The 13,406-nt window shown below is 36.2% G+C and overlaps 1 protein-coding gene across 10 annotated transcripts in view; it reads right to left on the bottom strand.

Annotated features, from left to right (window-relative positions):
* MCTP1 (multiple C2 and transmembrane domain containing 1) overlaps positions 1-13,406 on the bottom strand; it is a 594,518-nt gene that overhangs the window by 205,742 nt on the left and 375,370 nt on the right. For 5 of the 10 annotated variants that reach the window (XM_023212153.3, XM_023212154.3, XM_023212159.2 and 2 more), the window contains 3 exons: positions 13,305-13,364; positions 7,549-7,626; positions 2,222-2,392 (listed from right to left, as the gene is read on the bottom strand). In XM_023212153.3, coding sequence (XP_023067921.1) covers positions 2,222-2,392; positions 7,549-7,626; positions 13,305-13,364 — 309 coding nt within the window. The remainder of the gene's footprint in view (positions 1-2,221; positions 2,393-7,548; positions 7,627-13,304; positions 13,365-13,406) is intronic. The other 5 variants (XM_023212158.3, XM_023212157.3, XM_023212163.2 and 2 more) reach the window with 2 other exon arrangements.

Here is a 13,406-nt window from a genome sequence, read left to right on the forward strand (position 1 = left end):
AATCACAATTTTTAAAGTTCATAATCTGAAATTAATCAGCAATAGATCAAGGAAAGAAAGAGCAAAGAGAGACACATGTCCATTGCTGGGTTTCATATTTCATACCTAAAGAGCAGAACTATAAAAATAAGTAATGTTTGAAGCCTAGTAGAACACGGAAATGGTGCTAACTAAGAAAGGACAAGACAGAAGTGGTCATAGGTACCTATTTTTGGAACCAGTAGCTACTTTAATATATGTTATTAAGCCCCATGGCAGAAAAAAAAAAAAATGGCACTGAATGAAGGCTATGATAATTTAAATGTCTTGTAATCAGGCTCAGATGAACTCCTATGGTATTTTGGGGTGTGGTCTGTCTTTACTTATCTGGCCTTAAACAGACTAAATTTCCATTTTTCTCTTTTAGGATTGCCTTCCCTATATGATTTCCTTCAGGTCAGGTATAATGCCTTCCCTTTCCATGTGGGCACTCCAGCCAGCCTGCTAGCAGTACTCCCTGCCTGCTAATGATGGGCTCTGTGATATTTCTAAACTACTGTAAGTACTAGTGAAAACTTCCTGGGCTGGAAGGGACCTAAGCAGGCTGTTTATCAAAAATCTATAGAAATTATGACACTAAGGTGAATAAATGCCCATCGGAATGGAATGTGATCTTTAATACAAGATGGATATGATCAGTTGTCCTAAGCTGTCTATGAATAACAGCTGTAAAAACTGATCAATAAAGAGGACATAGTTCATTACAACAGAGATAAGATGATATGGTTTGGTTCTGTGTATCAACTAAAATCTCATGTTGTATTGCAATCCCCACATGTTGGAGGAGGGGCCTAGTGGGAGACGACTGAATCATGGGGCTGGATTCCCCCTTGCTGTTCTCACGATAGTGAATGCGTTCTCACAACATCTGGTTGTTTAAAAGTGTGTGGTGCTTCCCTTTTCACTCTCTGTCGCTCTGCCATAGAAAGACATGTTTGATTCCACTTTGCCTTCTGCCATGATTGTAAGTTTCCTGAGGCCTCCCAGCCATGCTTCCTGTACAGCTTGCAGAACTGTGAGTCAGTTAAACCTCTTTTCTTCATCAGTTACCCAGTCTCAGGTAGTTCTTTATAGAAGTGTGAGAATGAACTAATACATAAGATATGTGCCAAAAATATAGCTATGAGTACTAGACCCTTATTCATTATTACTTATATCACTAATATTATTGTTTAATATATTATTACTACTAATATAATTGATACTATATGATATATTTCTTACTACTGTTGTTACTCTTCCTCTCCTGCTATTTTCATTTGCTGAGTCATTATGGACAAGGAAGTATTCTAAGCCCTTTAAATGCATAACTAACATATATTCATTTAATGTCAGTAACTCTGTTAGGTAGGTATTATTTTAACTCTCATTTTTACAGATGGGAAAACTAAGATATGGAGAGATAAAGTAATTTGTTCTAATAAATTTTAAAATTTGCTATTTGCATTGGTATAATTCAGGTTGGATAAAGTGTCTAAGAGTAACGTATGAAGATTTTTATGGCATGTAAAATAATGCTATTTGTAATACTGATATTAGCACTAGTTGTAATAATGTTAAAAGCTACAATCTTGGGAGGCCGAGGCAGGTGGATCACGAGGTCAGGAGATTGAGACCATCCTGGGCAACATAGTGAAACGCCGTCTCTACTAAGAATACAAAAATTAGCTGGGCGTGGTGGTGCACACCTGCAGTCCCAGCTACTCGGGAGGCTAAGACAGAAGAATTGCTTGAACCCAGTAGGCGGAAGTTGCAGTGAGCCAAGATCGTGCCACTGCACTCCACACTCCAGTCTGGTGACAGAGTGAGACTCCATTAAAAAAAAAAAAAAAAAAAAAACAAGGCCACACTCTGAGTACTTTATGTGCCAGGCATGAACTATGTGTTTTCTGGGTGGCTGTTATTGTTTTAATCCTCGGAGCTATGCCAGGAGATAGTTCCAACTATTATTCCTATGTTGTAGATGAAGAAATTGGGACATAGACAAGTAGTTTACGTGAGGTCACCTAGTACCTGAATGAAAAATTGCTATACAATTATTGGTCTTGTTTTCTGATATGTTGTTAAAAAAAGTTTGTTAGGCATTTAAAAAATTATCTAGTGGTTTCATCTCCTAAACCAGGACTATTAACCAACCAACGCCTTCCAAATATTGACAGGAACACAATAGAGATATGGTTACCTTGCTCTTGTACTTCTGATGCCCAAGCCGGAACTTCACGTAGGGGTCGCTCAACCCATTGGAATCCATGGCCTTGAGGTCTCTCCCTTCAATCAAGGTGATGCTGACTATTCCTCTCCAAAGATGTGATTTTCTGTGTAGGTCTGATAGGCGTAAACTTTGGGTCTGAAACTTTTGGCAAATGAAATTGAGTTAGGTTATTGTGTTTTAAACCCAAATACCTCATTTTGGCATTACCTTTTCTCCTGTTATGATTCTTCAAAAAATAAAGGATAGACAATTATAATTTTTTAAACTAAAATAATTATGAATTATTGTTTATTATAAAATTAATAAATTATGAAATTATCATCTCATGATAAATTTGTTAAGTAAAAGAGTTGAGTGTTCAAAATATAGCCTAGCTTTTCAATTCTTAAGATTACATGATGTAGATACTTCAAGAATATCAGAGACTATTTGCATGTGTGCCAAATAGGCTTATACCAAAATATATATACAATAAATGTTAGAAATATCAAAGGCCTTATTCATACTGTGGCATTTAATTTTTAAACTATTTATGGTTTTTGAAGATCTCTTTGTTTATGTTATAAACATATTTTAGGGGTGGTTTTTAATTGTAAGATTAGTTGCAAGTTCTATTCAGATAGTTTAAAAACTTCTTTCTTGCCACATTTGGAGATTATTGAGCTTCAGATTACTAAAGGACAATTTAAGTTACCACAAAATAGAAAACAAAATCAATACGCCCATCTAAGATGTCTTGCTTATACCTAAAACTTTCATCACAAATATTTAAAATGTTTAAAGTTACACATGTGATTTATATTGGCAAGTATGTTTCTGGATTTATTTTACATTTTAGTATCTGACCATTTTCTTTAATGACTTTTAATATTCTTTTTGTTTGTTTGTTTGTTTAGAAACAGTCTTGCTCTGTCACTCAGGCTGGAGTGCAGGGGTGTGGTCATAGCTGACTATAACCTCAAACTCTCGGGCTCAAGTGATCCTCCTATCTCAGCCTCCCAAGTAGTAGCCCCAGGCATGCACCACTGCACCCAGCTGATTTTTATTTTTTATTTTCATTTCATTTGTTTGGTTTTGTTTTCAGAGAAAGGGTCTTGCTTGTTTGACCAGGCTGGAGTGCAGTGGCGTGATCATAGCTCACTATAGCTTTGAACTCCTAGCTCCAAGTGATCCTCCTGCCTCAGACTCCCAAAGTGCTGGGATTACAGGCATGAGCCACCACACCTGGCTTAGACTTTTATTAAAATTGGCAAGTCTACTAAAAATGGCCATATAATCTCTTTAAACTAAAAAGGACATAAAACAAGCCATAGAAAGTAACTAAATGTGAAAACATTTTCAATCTGGATTCAACATCAAGCAGTACTATAAAATGGTTTCTTTCATATTATCAAACGTGTTTTTTCTACTTATAGTCATTTCATGAAGAAATTTGACGTTCCTCTCAATCTCAAAGTACACTTCTAAATTATGGATTAGCACTACTTTCTACCTAATCCTGTCTATGTTAATGTTGCAAAGTTACAGTCTATTTTGTATAACTCTCCCTCCCACTTTGACTTCCTACCTTTTTCCATACCAGAGCAATGCCATCGGTATTTTTATCGTCAACATTTCACAGTGCTTCTATTAGGAAAATGAAAACTACATTCTCCAAAAGATAATACTTCTAATACTTGAGCATTTCAATGAAAATCTTTGAAAATCACATTGCATATTTTCCTGCCTTGTTGAACACAGCACATTTTGAACCTTGCCTGGTGGCTCTGCCCTATGAATATCAATACAGACCTTTGTCTACACACTCTTCATTCCTGTGAGCTTCAAAAGCAGCATTCAAATGTGTTCTGAAGTGTAAAGGAGAATTCATGGAGCACCTGCAAGTTCTGCAGAACTCCATGCCCCCTTCAGCTGGAGCCCCACTGCTCCCGTCTGTTCTATATATTGAATTTCCACATTGGATTTTGTTGAACAGAGGATTTCTCAGATGAAAGTAATTGTTTAGAATTTGTTGCACCCAGTTATGGCTAAGGTCTTTGTTTTAGCTCTAAGATTTCATGCAACTTATTATTATATAATCCAGCCATAGATTTTGGTGTATGACTGCTTGGTTTGACCACTTCTGCTGCTGTTGAGACTGCCTCTAACAGCAGACTCTAGGGAATCGGGTTTTAAACTTTGGATTGGAAACTTTTTGAAGGAATATGAGTAGCAAAGAAAGAACCAAAGAAAACAAATGTTGTAGCTAGCAAGAAAAAGTAATTATTTTAGAAAAGATCAAGGAGTTAATAGCTGCCAACTAATACAGAGCTTTAGAATTTAAAAGTGTACGTGTCTACATTACAACGTTTGGTTCCCATGAAAACCCCATGAGGTCAGAAGGCAAGGCTTCTTAGCCCCATTTTACTGATGGAACTCAGAGTGGTTGTGCTCATAAATGGTAGATGTGTGACTAGAACCCCAATATTTCTCATCTTTATTCCTGAGCTTCCTCAATACAAGTGTTTAGGTTGGAGATTCTCTCATAGGTTAAAAGGTAATCATGATTTAAACAAAATGTTTCCAAAGGATACTCTCCAGTTAAGTGGCGGGCACATGGCTAATTTACGAAACTGCCTTTTACTTTTCTATTATATGACCACATGTGTTTATATTTATAATATTTTAGCTTGTTGAAGAATATACTTAATGCCATTTTTCTATGTGCTCTCTGGAAGCAGTCAAATAGTAGTTGGGTACAAGCTAGGTTATACAGTGTCTTCAATTAGCAAGGCGAAGTAAGTTTCTTTAATAGTGCCATGTCTAAAATAGTGCTTTTCTTGCTTGCTCCTCTTTTCATTTTGTTTTCTGGTTTTTATTTTTTTATTTATTATTATTATTATTATTATTATTATTATTATTATTATTATTTTGAGACGGAGTCTCGCTCTGTCGCCCAAGCTGGAGTGCAGTGGCCGGATCTCAGCTCACTGCAGCTCCGCTTCCCAGGTTTACGCCATTCTCCTGTCTCAGCCTCCCGAGTAGCTGGGACTAAAGGCGCCCGCCACCTCGCCCGGCTAGACTTTTGTATTTTTTAGTAGTGACGGGGTTTCACCGTATTATTATTTTTTAACATGAGAACATGAACTTGACTTACAGAGTGAGGGGGAGAAAAGCCATTTTCACTCTGTAAGTCAAGTTCATATTCTCATGTAAAGCTCACAGGAGGAGAAAAGATTCCATTTTCCATGGGGTCCTTTATGCTTTCACAGAAATAAAATGAACATAATAGAGACTTTACCTACTGCCATTAGTTGCTGTGAAATGCTGTTCTATAACCCAGAAGAACATTTCCAAAACAACTTGGGGAGCTAAGTGGGAGGAAGAAGGAGAACATTGCTTCATAAAAACAGGGCTAATGGGTATGGTAATTATGGGGACCTGTGCATAAGGCTAAGAAGAAGAAATAAAAAAGTTTCAAAGATATTCTAATCAGATATTTTTTAAGTGATGTTTTCTTCTTCAATAATTTTTGTTCAAAATGGTACTTCTCTACAAAGAAACTCCATAATTCAACTGTAGATTTTATTGAGCAACTGCATAGTCATGAAACTGTTAAATATTTAGTCAATGCGTGAAGAAGTGAGACTTGAAATAAAATTACAGGTAAAGGTAAAAGATATAAACATAGGCTATCAAAAGCAGAAGAGATAAGCATGGAACATAAATGTTGACTCACATCTTCCTAGCAATTTCTGGCTATATAACTTGGGCATGTTTCTCTCTCTCTGGGACTCAATTTTCTTATCTTTGATTTGTCAAGACTGTGCTCCCGGGCCCCAAGTGTACTAACAACCCTTTTCTGTGTGTATCTATGGGTGGAGGGAGGTTGTGTGTTCAGGGGCCTACGGAGAAAGAAGTACACTCCATCAACAATGAAGATTTAGCTTGCTCAAGATAGTCATTTATTACTCTTACTTATTTTTAAAATCAAAGTTCTGGGGAGCTCATTGAAGGCGTGAGGATGGGCAGAATACCACAGCAAAAAGAAACTTTGCAAACTATGGAATTCTGATGCTCTCCAAGGTATCTTCTGAGTCACTTGCTGCTCTGTTTAAAAAGTTTCCTTCCTCTCTACAGTAAATCTCTCAAATATGTGGTCCACAGACCAGTGGCATTGATGTCACCTGGGAACTTTTTAGAAACTAGAATCCTCTGACCCCATCCAGACTAACAGCATCAGAAACTCTGGGAGTGGAGCCAGGCATTCTGGTTTAACCAGCCTGCCAGGTGATTCTGATACACACTCAAGTGTGAGAATCCTTGCTTTGAAAGTTATGTGGAGCATGCACACTGGCTTCTCTATGTTCTAATAACTATTAATACAATTGTAAAAATTAACATTAATATTATTTATACTATTTAAAGTCGTTTTTTAGTTCTGATTAGGAAACATATTGGTCTAGATATCTGGGGTATTTAAAAAGAGAAGCAGGACCCTACTGAACAATTATGAAAAGCTGTGCTTCTTTTCTTCCTTTGTTAATTTTCTCATAAATATATCTAAATAACACATATTTATTGAAGTGTTGATAGTCCACCAAAATCACTTATTGAGCACTTAAAGGGCAAAGAGTATTAAATCCAAAATATCATTCAATAAAATTTGCATATTGCAGCTGGTACTTAGTTTTCTAAGGTAATGCTCTCAACTAGGTCCTTGTTGAATTAGAAGTCTTGTTGAGGGGGACAAGAAAAAAGGAAGAAGACTAAAAAGAAAAAAACCAACCTAGTTCTTCAAAGCAAAGAATAAAAACAAAGCCCTTAAAAGGAAAGAATAATCCTTGAACTTGTAAGGTAGTTGTTCTCAAATTCTAGCAGTCAATTTGCTGGAATTGCATGATTCTCTGAGATGTGACTCAGTTCTTATGGAGTAGAGCCGAGTCTGTAGTTCAGCATGTGCCCCATGTGATTCTCATCCATCCAAAGTTTAGGATCCACTTTCATAAGGAATATTCATCCAAGTTCATAATTAATAAAGAACATCAAGACACCAGTTAACAACACAGATTTCAAAGCATGAAGCAATTAGTCCATAACAGGAATCTTTAGTAAGATTTTAGAACAAATGAGCTGGCAATTTGTGTTAGAGAAAGTGTTAGTTATATTATTCCTTGAAAAAAATTAAGATTACAATTCCTTTTCCTATGTACAAAACAGGTTAGTATAAGGAATAGGTTTTCAGTACAGTAAGTTGGCTCTCAGAAATCACAGCTCATGCAAGCTCAGAAAAAAATGAACCGAATGGTTGAACTTACTTGTGCATTTTTGCAATAAGGACTCTGCAGCTCTGCTTTGCAGAAGCCCAGGACAGGAAGAGCTGGCCTGCCGCACGTCTGGATGGAAATGAATGATCAGAGCTGTACGGGGAAGGTTTGTACCATTCTCAACCCCTCATTTTGATCAGCAGTTTGAATTACTCTTCAGAAAACATTAGTTGAGAAAATTTGTATTTGCCTCTCAAGTCACTGTCAGAAAATGTCTTATAGCACAATGAAGATAAATGTCAATGCAACTCTAAATTTCCAGCCACTATTTTCTTTAGTAGAATGATGCTGCAGTGGTCAAGGAAATGAAGCCCAGAGATTATATAGTAATAGAGCCTAATTAAGTGATTTCAGGTTTTTGTTAATAGGTGTATCAGAGAAAATAACTATAGCAAGAGAAATCATGAAAAGAATAATTGTTTACAAGTCTGCTGCTTCAAAATGTCGGAATAGTGATACGCTTTCAGAAAAATAAATGTGATATGAATAGGCAATAAATAAGATCATATTAACCCTGCATCCCAAATGTAAATCTTTTGTAATGATTAAAGAAGTATCTCTAAACTAATAGGGAAATTTTGTTCCACATGACACCTCCCTTTCCTGCCTTTGCTATGAAAAACCCAAAGATCCCTTCACTACCAAGACCAAGAGTAGCAAGGGATGGATTAAGACAGATACAGCTGAACAGGAACTCCTCGGGGGAAGTTATCATGGTGGGACTGAAAGTTTATATTACAGGTCTTCTGGAGCAGTTAAAGAAAGTTTCTTAACAACAGTATTATGATGAGATCAGAGTCGTCAGCCTCAATAACATCAACAGAGAAGACTGGATTAGGGCAGTCGGAAAGGTGGGTTAAATCACACAGAAAGAAAGGAACATTTGTTGTGCAGCAATTTCACAACATGCTGCTGTTTTCACACTCCAGTGTTTTTCATGACAGGAATCTTATTTTAAGGTAAATAAACGGAGGTATAGAGAAGATAAGTACCCCACTCAAAGCCAAATGACTAGAGATTGGCAAGGCTGAGATTTGAATCTAGAGTTGCTGAGACCTAATCCATGATTTCCACCCCCACCCACCTATATTTCCCTTTTTTTGACAGAGACTAAGAAATTCATGGTACAACAAAAGAAATTAATTGGTACAGAAGTTTTCAAAATACTTTGCCTGTCACTTAGGTGAAATGTATCCTTGGTTATAGATTATCAACAAAGGCTAATCGAGGGATTAGAGGAAGTAAGAGTAGGTGGGTGGTAATAACCCCAGTATATGTTATTCACTTTTTAACAAATTATAGTTTAATGTCTGCTAGCAAGGTGGTGAAGTCATAGAATCTAGCATCTAAACTGGGAGCGTTTCTATATTCCAGTTCTAGTTAAAAGGTTTAGTAATTCTATTCCTTGAAAAGATGGATCACTAACAATGAGATATTTTATTTTTCTAGATCTTGATTTAAAAATAGATCAAAATAAAAAAAAAATCTGTTTAGACTTAATATGAGACTAAGGGAACACAGTTAAACCAATCCCCTTCCCTGATAGGTACAAATAATCCTTGGCTTTTGTTATCCTGGATTTTATTACCTGTGTACAACCTAATCCTTCCAAATGAGACCCAGACACTGAAACAGGGAGTGAAAGACATTGCTTATGTGTTTACAATAAGCCATGTGTGGAATCAGCTCTTTCTTCTATTTTCAGCACAGGGTGCGTGTGCTTTTATTTAATCAAATGATCCCCGAGACACTACAAAGAAGAGATAATGACAGCCTAGAATGACTGTTCTGTGCTGCAAAGACGAGTGTGGAGCAATTAGCTCAATCCCAGGCACAGGCCTGTTCTATCTTTTCCCTTTCCTGCTGAGTTTATTCGAGTGAATTGCACCTGGATGATGAAGTCCAACAAGTGCATTTGTTCTGCCATCCATCCATCCTCTCAAGGTAGGATTGCTTTTACAGAAAACCCTCTCGGTGCTTTGTCCAGCCCAGTCTGAAGTGTCTCATCTTATAATAAAGCTTTGATCCCTTTTTTCTTAGAAGATGATTTACTGGCACCATAATCCTTAGCGAAATTCTGCTGGTTTTTAATCCTTAAACTTTCTTTTATATTTCCATTGCTTCTTGATACAATTTATGGTGCCAGGAAGTTCTTTATGTTTACTTAAGATGTTTTAACTATCCTCTCTAACTTCAATCGTGGCCAAAGAAAAGTTTTAAAGCTTTTACTACATTTGTTTGAAAATACATACAAATAGAAAATCATCATATATATTGTAATCTTTTGGGCTTGCTGAAATAATCTACAAATTTCTAGCAATAATATGGGAAAGGAATAATAGTCTTGGACTTGCCTTACAGAGACCTTTTTTTTTGTTTTGTTTTGTTTTTTTTTGAGACTATTAATTAAAAGTTACACATATTTTTGAGTATAAATACATCATACTTAAAAATGTAGATAATTCCTGAACTCATCTTGGGTGGATGTTATCTATGGTTGAATTGTTCAGCATGTAAGTGCTTCAGTACAGGATTCCATTCTTGTTTTAAAAAGTCAATAACTCTTCTCCTTAGCCTTCAATCTTCCTTCAGACACACTTTTGCTTGACCTGACCAGAAGGCGGTACTCTGACATAACTTCTAAATTGCTTTGTATTTTTCTATGTACTCTTCTTTGCCCATTGTGACACTTTTCTTGATTTTTATATGAAGTATCTTGGCCTGTTCCAGGCTTTTCCACTTAAAATATATTTAAATTTCTCTTTGATTCACTGCAATATTCTTGTAAGGTGGTTTGTTCAATTAATTCTTTTACCAGAGTCTGTAAGTCCACTCAAAGGAGATAACTAAAAAGAAACGTACGCACGCTAAATATTTGAAAACACTGTACTAAGTTACCACCTTTAAGTGGGAAGTTAGTCTTTAATACAATTTTTACTTAACTTGATTCTCATAATTTTTATTGTTTTCATGAGAAACATGGTAATTGTCATATCCACCGCTTAATATTTTTTATCCTAAGATAGTGTTTTGATGAATAACAAATGTTATGCTTTCAGACAATTAGACTATCCCTGTACACAGTCTTTTCTTTCCATTATTTTGCTCTCAGGAAAATTAAGATATAGCAAGTAGCACTGATGTTCCAGCTGAGCAAGTTTTTACTAGGATGTAGTTTCACTCAGTGTAAATCAGTTGCTATCTCTTGGACACATGTATTGATCTGTATAAATCCTGATAGGAATTTATTTTAAATCACACCCTGCTTAACCCACAAAGCACATGTATACTCTTCATGCAATATTTTATCTGAGTTATTTAGATATTTTGCATATCTGAATATGTCCCTGGGTAACCTCCTTTCATATACATCTCCTCTAAAAGTTCATCAGAATAACAATATCGCTTGGGTAAAGAGCAGTGGGGTCAATTAGTTACCAGAGTGACCTTTGAATGTGACTATGGAAGACAATACTCAAACAAAGTAGGCTTGGTCACTGATTTTCTGATTTTGTAAATGGCATATCAGACACAGCAGTCTCATGGCTCTTAAACACATCCATCCATTGGTGGCTAACACAGCTGCTGAAGAAAAGGGTCAAATAATGCAAGAAGAATTTGAAAGGGTGTCAATCAAAAATAACAGGTTAAGGAATAGCTTTATTTATACGAAATATCTTTATTCATCATAAACTCAAAGAGGGACTCTACTGCTCTTCAAAGTTCTTCAAAATATTTATTTGTATGGCATTCAGAGAGAGAGAAATATTGTTTCTGATCATGCCATCTGGGTATCTCAAGGCAATGACATCAGTTTGATGGGCCTTACTTTCCTCATTGGTAAAACAGATGACCCCTAAAGGTTCTGCCTATATGACCCAAGTCATTTGTCAACTGTTCATTGTCATAGGCCAAGAGAAGACATTACCACCAGGCCTTGGACACAAGAAAGCTTGCTTATTTTTAAAGTTGCACATTTGTTATTCTAGGATCAAAGAGTTCAAGAGATTGAGAAAGGTTATTAAAGAATATTTGAGGATGAAAACAACCAAATGGAAAGTACTGGTAAGTGGAAAACTTGGAAGTAGCAAAGAAGATCTTGAGAGCGCCACTTGAAAGGGAAACACTTGAAAAACTACTAATTATGAAGTTGGTCCTGGTGACAAATCTTCATTCACAATGACCAGTGTGCACATTTGCTGCACATAGAGCAAGTTCAACCCAGAGCACCCCCAAATTCTACTCTGAAGAAGTGTGCCATTTCCTCCCCCCCCCCTTTTTTTTGAAACAGAGGTTTGCTCTTGTTGCCCCGGGCTAGCGTGCAATGGCACAATCTTAGCTCACTACAACCTCCTCCTCCTGGATTCAAGCAATTCTCCTGCCTCAGCCTTCCGAGTAGCTGGGATTACATGCATGCGCCACCATGCCTGGCTAATTTTTTGTATTTAATAGAGACGGGGTTTTGCCCTGTTGGTCAGGCTGGTCTCAAACTCCTGACTTCAGTTGATCCACCCTCCTCAGCCTCCCAAAGTGCTGGGATTACAGGTATAAGCCACCGGGCCCGGCCAGTGAAATAGTTTTTGGATAAAGCCATCATTTAAAGTCATGGAACAATTTAAAAGCACTAATTCTGTGTGTTCCGGGACAATGCATGAACATATAAGAGGAATTATTATTTCAGCAAAGTACAGAGTAACTTCAATGAAGGCAGCCATACAGTGTAAATGAAGAGGGTATAATTACTAAAATAAACTCACAACAATAAAAAGCTGCAAAAAAAAAAAAAAAAAAAAGTGTGCGTGCATTCAAGCTGGTAAGGATGAATAAATGTAGTTTATACTTGCTCACTGACCAACACGTGACTTAATCTGGTACCTGCCAGTCTACTTAAGAGACCCTACAGCAAATACTAAAGTTCTAAAGAAAATAAAGGTAGTTTTCAATCATGAACAGTTTGAGAGCCAAGAAAGGAAAATGGCCAGGCCCTAAGAGTGTAGCATTTTCATTGCAATATCTATTGTTACATTAAGCATATACCACGTGTGAATTTTCAAAGAAAGAGGAACATTCTTAAAGGAAAGCAGTAAGTGCATTAGTAATAAATCGTGCTGTGCATAATGCAGAATTAGAACAGAGAAAGAAATGGATGGTCATTATGAGGCTATTATGCTTTAAACATCAAAGAGTAAGTTAAATTGAAATGACATTTAAAACAAGTTATCTGTGAATCATCATTTTGTCTTTATTTAAATCAAAAGAGTTGCTGTTTTCTAAATTATAGGATTTCTTTTCAAAGAAAGAGCACTGATTAGTATATATCTAGGACAGAATTCTAGTATAGATCACTGTAACAGAAGTAAATATTTTTCCCAAACAGAAATGGAGCAGAAAATTCTAATCTCATTTTACAAGAGAGGAAAGAAAGAGCCCTCATGGACCTTCTAGATGGCACCATTATATTCCCAGAGAGTCCCTGAGACTCTAGCTTCTCAGAATTTGGAATAAACTGAGTTTCATAAAATGACTTCAAAGAAATATGTTCAATTTATGAAGTTCTGAATTTTTACAAGTATAGAAATAAAAGTGTTAGTTACCTAGATGACTTAGAAGATAATAAAGAAGGCAAATGAATACATCTATCTGGAAGCCTATCTTAAAAAGTGAAACTCTTAATTGACATTTAACTTTCAAAATTGCTATCCAAAACCAAAAATCAAGAATATTAACAAAAAGGATTTAGACATTACCCTCCAAAAGAGAGACTTCACAGAGAAATAAGATCCAACCACTTCATTTTCTGAAAGTTCCTAAAAACAAACAAATATTTAGCTACATTTTGAGACATTTTT

Source organism: Piliocolobus tephrosceles, chromosome 4 (assembly GCF_002776525.5).
Source record: "Piliocolobus tephrosceles isolate RC106 chromosome 4, ASM277652v3, whole genome shotgun sequence".
Lineage (NCBI taxonomy): Eukaryota > Metazoa > Chordata > Mammalia > Primates > Cercopithecidae > Piliocolobus > Piliocolobus tephrosceles.